Below are 13,066 nucleotides of genomic sequence, written 5' to 3'. Positions count from 1 at the left end.
ACTTCCTGGGCTCAGGTGATCCTCCCACCTCAGCCTCCCAAGAAGCTGGGTCTACAGGCATGTGCCACCACACTTTACTAATTTTTGTACTTTTTTGTAGAGACAGGATCTCACTATGTTGCCCAGGCTGGTCTTGAATTCCTGGGCTCGAGGGATCCTTCCATCTCGGCCTCCCAAAGAAGTACACTGATGAAGCCCAGGGATGGAGCTGGCTTAGACCGGACTGAATTTTTTAAACATCTAGGTATAATTGGAGAGCCCAGCCTGGTGGCATCGAGGTGCCTCTGGCTTAGTTCTGCTGGGAGAAAAAAGGAGGCAGGAGACAAAACAGGAAGGCTGGAGAGCAGGAAGACTAATAATAATGTTATAACGTGGCTGCTTATTAAATGCACGGGAATATATAACCTGAGAATGGTCCCTCCTCCCCACACATGTGGCGACCATATTTTCTGGACCCAGAATTGGGATGTGGGGATTCGTAATGGGCATTCCATTTTCTTTTAATACCTTTGAAAGACCTTCTGATTTGTGAAATTTTTTAGGGCAGGCTACGTTGAATTGTACATTTTAATAAAGGCAGTTCATGAAAATAATAAAAGTACGTGAAACTAGGACTGGCTGGGCAACATTGGCCCTCTTGTAAAAGGCTAATATCTCAGAGCTGCCTCATAAAGCCTGCCCCAGCCCACCCTAACCAGGGTCACGGTTTGCAGCAAACAACCCCCCAGTTGTCATTTAATTCATATCACATATCAATAAATATCTGTTAAATATCACAGTGTGCAGGAAACAACCCTCCAGTTATTATCTAATTAAAGACATAACAATAAATATCTGTTGACTTTGAAGCAGTGACCCGTAAGTCATTGACTCCAGGCTTGAGGGTGCATTTTTACATGCATGTGTGTTTTAATTGAATAGACAAAGTCTACACAAGACAGAGAGAAGGTGAAATCTGATCTTCAGAGTAAACTACTACAAAGCAAGCAGATCTCATGGGTCGAATAGCAGCCCCCAAAAAGATATGCCTACATCCTAATCCTCAAAACCTGTGAATGTGACTCTTTTTGGAAAGAGGGTCTACGCAGATATAATTAGCTAAGGATCTCGAGATGAGATTGACCTAGATTTAGAGTAGGCCCTAAGCTCAATGGCAGGTGTCCTGCTAAGAGGAAGCATAGAGAGGTGGAACTGACTCAGACACCAGAGTGGAGAAGGTCATGTGAAAACAGAGGCAGAGATGGGAGCTACGCAGCCACAAGCCAAGGAATACCTACTGCCACCAGAAGCTGGGGGAGACCAAAAAGGATCCTCCCACCTTGAGCCTTTGGACAGGCCACTGCCCTGCTGACACCTTAATTTTAAATTCCTGGCCTCCAGAACTGCAAGAGAATACACTTCTGTTGTTTGAAACCATCCAGTTTCTGGTATTTTAATACAGAAGCCATAGAAAACCAATACACCCCATAATCCTGTAACTTAAAACTACAGCTCATGGGGTAGCTTCCTGGTTTTGTAAATAAACTTTTATTGGAACACGGCCACACATGTTAGCTCTGGATGTGTTCAAAATATAGCAGCAGGGTGGAGCCGTCGCATTAGAGACCACATAGCCCACCAAGCCTGAAATATTTACTCTCTGGCTGTTTAAGAAAAAGTTTGCCAATCTCTGGTTTAAAACATATACAGACCAGGCACAGTGGCGTGCACCTGTGATCCCAGCACTTTGGGAGGCCAAGGCGAGAGGATCACTTGAGCCCAGAAATTTGAGACCAGCCTGGGCAACAAAGCCAGACCCTGTCTCTACAAAAAATTTAAAAATTAACTGGGTGTGGTGATTCATGCGTGTAGTCCCAGCCACTTAGGAGGCTGAGGAAGGAGGATCACTTGTGCCCAGGAGGTCGAGGCAGCAATAAGCCATGATCACACCACTGCACTCCAGCCTGGGTGACAGAGCAAGACCTTGTCTCAAAAAAAAAAAAAAAAAAAAGGCCGGGCACAGTCACTCATGCTTGTAATCCAAGCACTTTGGGAGGCCGAGGCATGTGGATCACTTGAGGTCTGGAGTTTGAGACCAGCCTGGCCAACATAGTGAAACCCTATTTGTACTCAAAATACAAAACATTAGCCAGGCATGGTGGTGTGCACCTATAATCCCAGTTACTGTCTCAAAAAAAAAAAAAAAAAAAAGACAAAACCCAAAATAGATACATGAAGATTTATTAGTCTCCCTACAATTTCACCCCTCCAAAGCCATCCTTCAGAAATGACCACAATTAATACACATGTTTGTTGACTTTACCCTATAGTTAAGTATAAATACATGCAGATGTAGTTTATACATGATTAACATTTTTAGTATTAAAAATAATAAATAATTTTTTCATAATGAAATATCAAAATTACAAGAAGTTACTTAAGGTAAACGACATTTCCATCCATCCATACACCCACTTCCTCAGTCCCCTCCCCAGAAGCAACTGCTGTTACCACTTCCTCACATATCTTTTGAGATCACCTTTGCTTACATAAGTCATATATAGTGTCCCCTCCAAATTCCTATGCTGGAGTCTTAACCTTTCATATCTCACAAAGTGACGTTGTTTGGAAACAGTCTTTACAGAAGTAACTATGTTAAAATGAGGTCATTAGGATGAGCTCTAATCCAATGTGACTGGTGTATAAAATGGAGAAGTTTGTACACAAACTCGTGGACACAGGGAGACTGTCATGTGGAGATGAAGGCTGAGATTGGGGTGACGTGTCTACAGGCCAAGGAGTATCAAAGATTGTCAGCACACCACCAGAAGTGAGACAGGGAGGAACAGATTCACCCTCATGGCTCTCAGAAGGAATCAGCACTGCCAACACCTTCATCTTGAACTTCTAGCCTTCAGAACTGCAAGACAATAAATTTGGAAATTTACGAGTACCCTGTCAACAAACATGACAACTATCTATGTATCCTCGCCCACCTCCCTCCCATTTTCTTTTTTTAACCTAAGTGACAGTACACGTAATAAATTACTTAGTACATTGCTGGTTTTCACTTAACGATATATTTTGGAGATTGTCCCATGTGCTAGTTCCTCTCCAACACCCCATCTCCTGTTCTCCGAGCCTGCTCCTCCACTCTGCTCTGTGCCCCAGATGCAATCTGTGTGCACTGCAACACCTGTGACCATGCCTCCAGCTTCCCGTTGGTTCAGCCAAAGGGAGGCTCCAGCAGGAAACTACAGTTGGAAAGAGAAAGAGGCGACAGGGTATTTATTCCTGACACACACACACCTGTGGTTCCACAGTGGCTGTATCTCTCTATAGCTCTAGTCCTTAAAGCACGCCCCCCTTCCACAGCTTCTGGCATCACTGAGGCCCTGGGATGACATGTCCCGCTCTGCCCTTCAGCCCCAGGGGTGGTGATAGCTCCCCACTGTTGCTGGGCCCTGGGGTTTGACCGTCCTTTGTTGGTTCCCTTAACCCTTCCGTATTCATTTTCTGTAGCTGCTGTCTCAAATTACCACAAATTAGATGGCATAACAATGCAAAGTTATTCTGTCACATTTCTGGAGGCCAGAAGCCCCCAAAGTACCAGCAGGGCCATGCTCCCTCCAAAACCTCCAGGGGAGAACCCTTCCTTGCTTCTTCCAGCTTCCAGGTCTTCGTTGACTTGTGACTGCATCACTCCAGACTCTGCCTCCACCTTCACATGACGTTTTCTGTGTGTCCTTTAAGAGGGTCCTAGATTTAGGGTCTACCAGGATAATTCAGGATGATCTCATTTTGAGATCCTTAAGTACATTTGCAAAGACCCTTGATATGGTTTGGTTGTGTCCCCACCAAATCTCATCTTGAATTGTAGCTCCCATAATCCCCATGTGTCCTGGGGGGGGACCCGGTGGGAGATAATTGAATCATGGGGGTGGTTTCCCCCACACTGTTCTCATGGTGGTGAATAAGTCTCACGAGATCTGATGGTTTTATAAGGGGAAAGCCTTTCACTTGGTTCTCATTTTCTCTTTTCCTGCCACCATGTAAGACATCCCTCGCTCTTCCACCATGATTGTGAGGCCTCCCTGGTCATGTGGAACTGTGAGTCCATTAAATCTCTTTCCTTTATAAATTACCCAGTCTCGGGTATGTCTTCATTAGCAGCGTGAGAACAAACTAATACAACCCTTTTTGCAAATAAAGTCACATTTACAGCTTCCAGGGGTCAGGATGCCCCCAGTGTGTGTGGTGGTGAGGGGATGGGGGATCATTCATCCCATTACGCTGCGCACACTTCCGTAAATAGCTTCTTGTCCAGATTTTCTTTCGTTAGATCTTTTTGAGTGTACATCTGCGTCCTGCTGACTGATGCATTTCCTTCAAAAACAGGTATAGCTACATACCTAGCTGTTTTTTAACAACTGCATGGAATTCTGTTGAACGGACAGACCTTAATTTACAATTAGCATTTAATGAACTCCTATTACCTGTCTCTTCCTGGTGCCCGGTGTGATGCTTCGCAAAGATAGATCGAAGGACGCCCCTTTGGCAATATAATGTGGAGAGAACAAGTGGCCTCATCTATGACTCTGAACCTACACCGTGTGCTCCTCACCAGCGATTTCTGTAGGTTTATGCTGTGGCAGACGTATGAGCTCCCTGCATTTGGGTCTCAGTAGGAAAGAGGCATATTTGAGGACGCCATGCTTGAGCTGGTCTTAGAGAGGGGATGGGAGTGGGTTCAGAAAGATATTCCACTGGCCAAAAGCACATGAAAGATGCTGTTTCATTAGTCATCGGGGAAATGCAAATCAAAACCATATTGAGTTACCACTGTACACCCACTAGAATGGCTATTATTATAAAGACCCAATAACAAACATTGGAGGAGATGTGGAGACATTTGAACCTTCATATACTGATGCTAGGAATGTAAAATGGGGAAGCCATTTTGGATAATAGGTTAGCAGGTTCTAAAAGGTTAAGTATAGAGTTACCATATGATCAGGCAATCCTACTCCTAGGAATATAGCCAAGAGAAATAAGAACATATGCCAACACAGGAACTTATAGGTAAATGTTCACAGCAAGATTATTCACAATAGCCACAAGGTGGAAACAACCCAAATGCCCATCAACTGATGAATAAATAAAATGTAGTACATCCATATATATAACACTATTCAGCAAAAAAAGTGTGGTGGCTCACGTCTGTAATCCCAGCTCTTTGAAATGTCAAGGCAGGTGGATTGCTTGAGCCCAGGAATTCAAGACCAGCCTGGGTAACATGTTGAAACCTCGTGTTTACCAAAAAATTACCAAAAAAAAAAAAAATTAGCCAGGCATGGTGGCATGTGCCTGTAGTCCCAGCTACTCAGGAGACTGAGGTGGGAGGATGGCTTGAGCCTGGGAGGCGGAGGTTGCAGTGAGCTGAGATTGTGCCACTGCACTCCAGTAGGGGTGACAGAGCCAGAAACTGTCTCAAATAAATAAACAAATAAATAAAGTGCTGATTCATGCTGCAACATGGAAGAACCTTGAAAACATTATGCTAAGTGAAAGAAGTCAGTCACAAAAGACTACATATTGTATTATTCCATTTATATGAAATGTCCATAATAGACAAATCCATAGAGACAGAAAGTAGATTAGTGGTTATCAGGGGGAAGGGAGAGGGAAGAATTGGCAGGTTATAGCTAAAGGGTGCGGTGTTTCTTTGGGGGCAACGAAAATGTCCTAGCATTGACTGTGGTGATGGCTGCACACCTCTGTAAATATACTCAGCACCGTTTAATTGTGCACTTTAAGTGGGTGAATTGTATGGTTTGTGATAAAGCTGTTAACAATAAGAAGCGAGGAGGGAATGTCTTTTAGGTGAAGGAAATTGCAAAAGCGTGGGAGCAACGTCCAGTGCAGCTGAGGCACTGTAGGGAAACTGAAAGGAAATACTGTCATTCAAGAGCGAAAATAGGGGTTTTCACGGGCTGTCTCCATCCAAGAGTGGGTACTGAGAATGTTCAGAGAAGCAATAGGAAGATAACATCCCTTTTACATTCTCACCTCCTTAACCCCTAGCATAATAAAGAATTATTCCCATTTTACAGAAGTAGACACAAAGGCTCAGAGGCCATTTTGGCCAAGATCTCTCAGCTAGAAGATTGGCCAGCTGAGAGTTCCAAACATTAGGAAGGGAGGCAAAATGCTTGTGGTGTTGGGGTTGAAGGCGTAGAGACTCATTGTAGGGCCCTAGGCAGCCCCTAGTTCGAATCTGACTTTCCAATTCATAGTTATAAGACTTTGAGCAAGCTGCTTTACACGCACGATTCCCAGTTTATCTGCCTGCAAAATGAGAGCCTTTATTTCCAACATGCTCATTGCAAGTATTTACACAAAAGGCTCAATACTTGATTTATGTTGGCTGGCAATCTCTCTAAGCTTCACTTTCCCCATTTCTACGAGGAACGCAAGGGTCCCTAATCTTGCCCCCGTTCTCAGGGCAGTCCTAGGGCTCAATAATAAAAATAAAGTAGGAAAACGGCGAGAACGCGACTGCCCCGTTGGCGCGACCCTTAACACCGAGCGGACCCAGCGCACGTTAGAGACCGGCGCCCCCTGCTGCCTTCGCCGCTGCATTGGCATCTCCAGAATCCTCCCAAAACCCTGCGCCTGCGCAAAATGCAAGCGCCCGGGCCCACCCCTTGTAGGGTGTGACTTCCCTGAGTGGCTTTGATTTAGCCACGCCTACTTCCGGACAGATCAGGCCGAGGTCTCAGCCACATGACTGTGTTCTGGCTCGGCAAAGATGGCGGCGCCCAGGGCGGTAGCGTGAAAGTTGTTGGTGGAAGACGCTGTCCAGTTGTGTTGGAATCAAAACAGCGGGGACCCTGCGCCATGTCGCGACTGATCGTGAAGAATCTCCCGAATGGGGTGAGTGCAGAGGCAGGAGTTGGGAATCTGAAATGAGACCAGCCGGGAGCTGTGAGGTAGGGAAGAGATGCCTGGAGGTAATGGAAGATTTTTTGCTGTGGGGCAGGACTCCGGGCCAATTCCGAGCTCAAAAAGGGCGGGATCCTGGGCTTATCCCCATTTGATCCCGGGGAAAGCGGAATAGTGATTGCTTACGGTTTCACAACTGGTTGTTTGGTACCTGACTCCTAACCCAACTCTTCCCGGGGAGGTGACAACTCCCACCTTGTGGCGAATGCCCTGCTCCCACAACCTCTTTCATTCGATCACTGTTTTTTAGTTGTTGACCTGGGACATTGTCCAACACTGTATTTATATTCCTCTCCCAGTCTGGAGACTGTTGGGGAAGACATGGGGAATATTAATCTGCGGACCTGCGTTCCAATTCCCACTCCCATCCTTAGGGCAAGTAGGAATACGAAGTGGGTAAAGGGCTTTACAGCATTTATCTAGTAAGTGGGGAGTGATGACCCAGTCATACTTTTTTGTTTCGCTAGAGCCCAGCACAGAACTCGACACATGGTAGGCAAAATAGGTGAATGTACGTAATACTAGATGATTGGATGCGGTGGGCTCGAATGGATCATCCTTTTTTCTCTTTGTCGCTTTTTTTTTCTTTTTTTTAAATGGATTACTGATCCATCCATCAGGTTAGACAGTGTCTCTTGATGCCTCGCTTTGTGGGATGAGGATTTTTAGCATAGCTGCACTTCCTTTCCCTCCCAAATTCAGCTTTTTTGTGCTTCACTGTATAGTTGATTCTCTTATCATTGTTTGTCTTATATCCTTTTTCTCTCTCTCTCTCTCTCTCTCGCATGGTTTTTTTTGTTTGTTTTTTGTTTTGTTTTGTTTTGTTTTGTTTTGAAATGGAGTCTGGCTCTGTTGCCCAGGCTGGAGTGCGGTGGCGCAATCTCGGCAGTCTCCAGTCACTGCAACCTTTGCCTCCCGGGTTCAAGCGATGCTCCTGCCTCAGCCTCCCAAGTAGCTGGGACTACAGGCACGGGCCACTATGCCCAGCTAATTTTTGTATTTTTAGTAGAGACATGGGGTTTCGCCATGTTGGCCAAACTGGTCTCGAACTCCTGACCTCAGGTGATCCACCACCTCGGCCACCCAGAGTGCTGGTATTACAGGCCTAAGCCACTGCACCTGGCCCCCATTTCTGTTTTAGTGTTGTGAGTTTTTTCCTTTCCTTTTTTTTTTCCCCCTTTGTCAGGTGGGACAAAGGAACTTTGTAACACACGGTTTTCAAAATTCAAGCAGTATAGTAATGTATATCATAAGTAGCAAAGTCTTTGCTCTGTCCTACCTTCCCTCTCTGTCCAGGAGGAACCGTCTTCATTGATTTGTTTTTGGGACTCCTCACATGTATCTCTGTATATTCAAGGAGTGTACCTTCCTCCTTTTGACCTGCCTGCCCCAGTGACTCTCTGCTAGGCCTCAACTATGAAAAATAAGGAATTTAGATCATCTGTTCCTCCCCTCCAGTGTCTGTAATATTTTTGTTTTTAATTCTTCTGTCACCATCTCTGAGCAGTATACTTAAAAATATCTATTTTAGCATGGCTGCACTTCCTTTTCTTCCCAAATTCAGCTTTGTTGCACTTCACGGTGTAGTTGACTCTCTTATTGTTTGTCTTATCTCATGAATGAAAGAATAACAAAAAACAAGGGCAGTTGCAGCTGACACTTGGAGAGTTTACTATGTGCCAGGCACTGTTCCAGGTGCTTTAGGTAAAGTAACATTTAATCCTCACCTCATCCCTGTGAGGTAAGTTTTATGTTTACGTCCATTTTAAAGGTAAAGAAACCAAGATGCAGAGAGGTACAGGGATTTGCCTGAGCTCACACACTGGTGTAATTTATAGAGCAGGGGTTGAATTGAGCAATCTTTTTCTAGAATTTGCATTCCTCACTGCTACACCTGACTCTCTCTTACCATGATTGCCTGCACTGGTCTTAATTATTTTTCAACAAATATTTAGTAGTGAGTACTTGTGATATTGCTGACACTGTAGATAGAGGTGGATAAGCCTGGGTCCTTATTTTTAACGGAACTTGCAGGCTAGCAGAAAAGAGAGGCACCAGATCATTATGCTACAAGGTGCCTCACTGAAATATGAACAGGGTGCTATGGGAGCACAGTGAGGGTTGGTTATCTCGTCCACCTAAGGCATCTAAGAAAGACCTCTTGGAATAGATGTTTGAACTGAGAATGAGGAGTTAGCCAGGGCCTGTCTTGGGAAATGTAACCCAGAGGGGACAACAAAAGTAAAACCTCAGAGGTGAGAAGGCTGTGAGGAGTTTGGCAAACGTAGTGCTGAAGAGGTTAGTCGGGGCAGATCTTGAAGAATTGCATGTTTTTCTTTAGATGCTTGTCCTTGAGACTTTGGTGCCAGAAAGTCACCAAAAGGTTTTTGACAAAGGAATGATGGATTCAGATTTGAGCCTGGTCTCTCCCAGGCACTGAGGACTTGAATTCACTGTCTTCTATATTTCTGAATTGAGTCACAAACCTTGATTCTGTAGGCCTTTGGCAGATCATTTATCCCTTATGAGTTTCATTTTCTCCTCTATAAAATGTGGATAAAAATTCCTAACTCACAGTGTGATTGAGATTTTGATGAGATCAGTTAGTAAGAAGCTACCTCAGAAAATGTCATCTTCTAGTTGGACTGCCAAGGCCTCTAGCTTCTTGCATTTTCAAACTTGTTTTGACTGTTCGTGGGCCCTGAATGTCCCCTCAACTCCACTACCACACACACTAATCTCCCAGTATCTGCTTAGAAAACTGAGTTGTGAGGGTAGCCTGGCTGCAGTGAAGATGGTGAGAAGCCAGGAGCCTGTTTTCCATAGGGTGGGGCTTCTTGACCAAATTATAATATTAGTGTGTTAGTTTTTTAATGCAGCTATAGCAAATTCGCACAAACTTACTGGCTTAAACAATCCAAATTTGTTATCTTACAGTTTTGCAGGTCAGAAATCCTAAAATCGAGGCTTTATCAGGGCTGCAGTCCTTCTGGGAAGCTCTATAGGAGCATCTGTCCATTTGCCTTTTTTCAGCTTCTAAAAGCAGCTGCCTTCCTTGGCTCATGGTTATGTACTCCATTTTTGGAGCCAATAGGATAACATCTTCCAATCTTCTCTGTTTCCATCTTCTCTCATCTTCCTGCCTCCCTCTCGTAAGGACCCATGAGGTGACATTGGGCCTGGCTGCATAATCCAGGTCATCTCCCCATCTCCACATCAGTCACACCTGCCAAGTCCCTTTTGCCATGTAAGGTAACATATCCACAGGTTCCAAGGATTAGGATGTGGGCATCTTTTTGTGGGAGGCTTCATTGACAAAGATATATAGAGCTTACCCTGCCTGTTCATTCATTCATTTATTCCGACAAGTATTTATTAGGTGTCTACTATGTAGCAGATGTAATACTACCTCTGTAATTGGTCTTATCCTCATAGGAGCCCCATAGGGTAGGAAGATGTCATTTGCAGCCATTATGAGTCATGATTTCCACATCGGTGAGTGGTTAAGGGACTTTCTCAAGGCCACACAACTCGTGCTAGAGTCACAGCTGGAACCTGTTGTAGCTAGAAAAGCACACTCTGCCCCTCTTCATCCAAGGCCACCCTTAGAGAATCTCATGACCTCAGGTTTCCAGCCCATTTCGTCCCCTTGCTCTGGGGACTCTCCCGTTTGTCTCTCATTCCTCTCCCTCTGTCCTAGATGAAGGAGGAGCGTTTCAGGCAGCTGTTTGCTGCCTTCGGCACGCTGACGGACTGCAGTCTGAAGTTCACCAAAGATGGCAAGTTCCGCAAGTTTGGCTTTATTGGCTTCAAGTCTGAGGAAGAGGCCCAAAAGGCACTGAAGCATTTCAACAAGAGCTTCATCGACACATCCCGGATCACAGTGAGTGGGCGGGAGTCTCACCCTTACCTGCTGTCGAGTGTGACGTTGTTTGATCTTTCACTCAACACTTGAGTTCAAAGGCCATCCCTCTTCAGTTTGTGATGTCTTTGGTCTTCTTCCTCACTGATTCACACACTTTCATGTGCATACGAATCACCTGAGAGCTTGTTATAACAGCTTCCTGGGCCCGTCCCCAGAGCATCTAATTCAGTGCATGGAGGCAGGACCCAAGAATTCACACATCCAGCAAGCCCTCAGGGGACACCCATGCTGCTGGTCTGAGGCCCACACCTTGAGAACCACAGCTCTACCTCATCCATTCACTCATGCATTTAGCAAGCACTCAATGATGCTGGGAATTTAGAGGAAAAGGTGATATCTCAGCCCCTGTCCTCACGGAGCCAGCTGCCTCTGGGCAGGCAGGGGGCTGATAGGTCAGCAGGCTGCTTTGGCTCAGTGACATCAGTGCTATGATGAGGTGAGCCCCAGGGACTGTGGGAGAACAAAGATCTCTAGCCTGACCGGGGAGGAGTCAGGAAAGCTTCTTGGAGGAGGGGGCTCCACTTCAGGTTACTCGTGTATTTAGTGTGACTTTGTAAAAACATCTCTAACGCTTTTTGAGAAGGAAAAAACAGATGATGGGCAAATACATGTATGTCTCATGTGATCCCATTTAGACGCAATCGTATTCCTCCATACATGTATGATAAATGCATAGAAGGCCATAGGATAGGATTTGTACCAAAATACTAATCATTCCTCTCTATGAGTGATAGGAATTGGAGTACTTTTTTTTAAACTTTCATTGTACTTTTGTATATTATTTGAATTTTGTACCATGCGTACATGTCATTATTATAGAAATAACAAGCCTGTTTTGAAAGTGTGCACAAAAGGGATTGTAACTGGCCAGGTGTGGTGGCTCATGCCTATGCCAGCACTTTGGGAGGCTGAGATGGGAGGATCACTTGAGCCCAGGAGTTCAAGACCAGCCTGTGCAACATAGCAAAACTACGTCTTTACAGAAATAAAAAAAATTAGCCGGGCATGGTGACATGTGCCTGCAGTCCTAGGTATTCAGAAGGCTGAGACAAGAGGCTCTCTTGAGCCCAAGAGTTTGAGGCTGCAGTGAGCTATGATCATGCCACTGCAGTCCAGCCTGGTCAATGGAGTGAGACCCTGTGTTTTAAAAAGGACTGCAACCAGATGGCAGCTCCTTCCCCTAGGGGCAGTGGTTGGTTGACCAGCGTCAGCTTTAACCGTGGCTGGGAGTGGCTGGCAGTGGTGGATGCCTGAATAACTAGCACTCTCAAAGTCCTCTCAGAGGAGTGTATTGGAGGTTTTAGGGCCTGAATGGTGCATCAGCTCAGACTGGGTCTCCAGTACTCTTCTGTCCCTCCAGTGGTCACCCCACTGTCCCTATCACTCTAGAATTGTTCTCTGGAGCCAGATAAGCTCACTTTATGATAATTAACCTAAGGCAGTGTGGGGTGACCCTGGTAGCCACTGCCCCACACTGCCCTGCCCAGAGCCTGATTGAGTGCTTGGCCCAGGTCATCTCGCCACCCTGTAGAGTGGATGGTTAAGAACTCAGGTTCCAGAGCCCAGAGACCCCCTGAGTACCAGTCTTCACTGTATCACTTACTACCTGGGTAACCCAGAGCAATTGACTTCTTGGTGCTTCAGTTTCTTGATCTGAATTATAGAAAGTCGTAGCTGTCACTGATGTGAGAGGCTCAGTGTATCAGTACTTGCAGAGCACTTTAGACAGTACCTGGTATGTGGAATTCCTCAGTAAGTGGCAGCTATTACCATTACAGTATTACAGACTCATACTGATAGACTGTTAAAGTATTACATTCTAGACTTGAAGAAGAAAGCCCAGGCTAAGGGGCGATGTGTAATCTACTTCAGCAAACTCAGGCAGTGGCAGTTGTCTAAAATGCCCGAGCTCCCAGGTGCCGAAGGGCAGCACCTAACACCTGGGTGCCGTGGCTCTTTTCCCACACAGGTGGAGTTCTGCAAGTCATTTGGGGACCCGGCCAAACCCAGAGCCTGGAGCAAACATGCCCAGAAACCAAGCCAGCCCAAGCAGCCTCCAAAAGACTCTACTACTCCAGAAATTAAGAAAGTATGTAAAGGGTCACTCTGGCCTCTGTCCCCAGTGCCAGCAGGGTAGTCACTCCCTTTTGCTTCCCG

General features: G+C 45.6%; 1 protein-coding gene across 2 annotated transcripts in view; it reads left to right on the top strand.

The window, feature by feature from the left end:
- The first annotated feature begins 6,738 nt into the window (after positions 1 to 6,738).
- RBM19 (RNA binding motif protein 19) overlaps positions 6,739 to 13,066 on the top strand; it is a 146,747-nt gene continuing 140,419 nt past the window's right edge. For both annotated transcript variants that reach the window (XM_025403266.1, XM_025403265.1), the window contains exons 1-3: positions 6,739 to 6,915; positions 10,685 to 10,867; positions 12,879 to 12,998. In XM_025403266.1, the coding sequence (XP_025259051.1) occupies positions 6,766 to 6,915; positions 10,685 to 10,867; positions 12,879 to 12,998 (453 nt within the window). In that variant the 5' untranslated portion in view covers positions 6,739 to 6,765. The remainder of the gene's footprint in view (positions 6,916 to 10,684; positions 10,868 to 12,878; positions 12,999 to 13,066) is intronic.

The sequence above is a fragment of the Theropithecus gelada genome, chromosome 11 (genome assembly GCF_003255815.1).
Source record: "Theropithecus gelada isolate Dixy chromosome 11, Tgel_1.0, whole genome shotgun sequence".
Lineage (NCBI taxonomy): Eukaryota > Metazoa > Chordata > Mammalia > Primates > Cercopithecidae > Theropithecus > Theropithecus gelada.
Note: the sequence above shows the minus strand (reverse complement) of the source record. Positions and strands in the feature narration are given on the sequence as shown.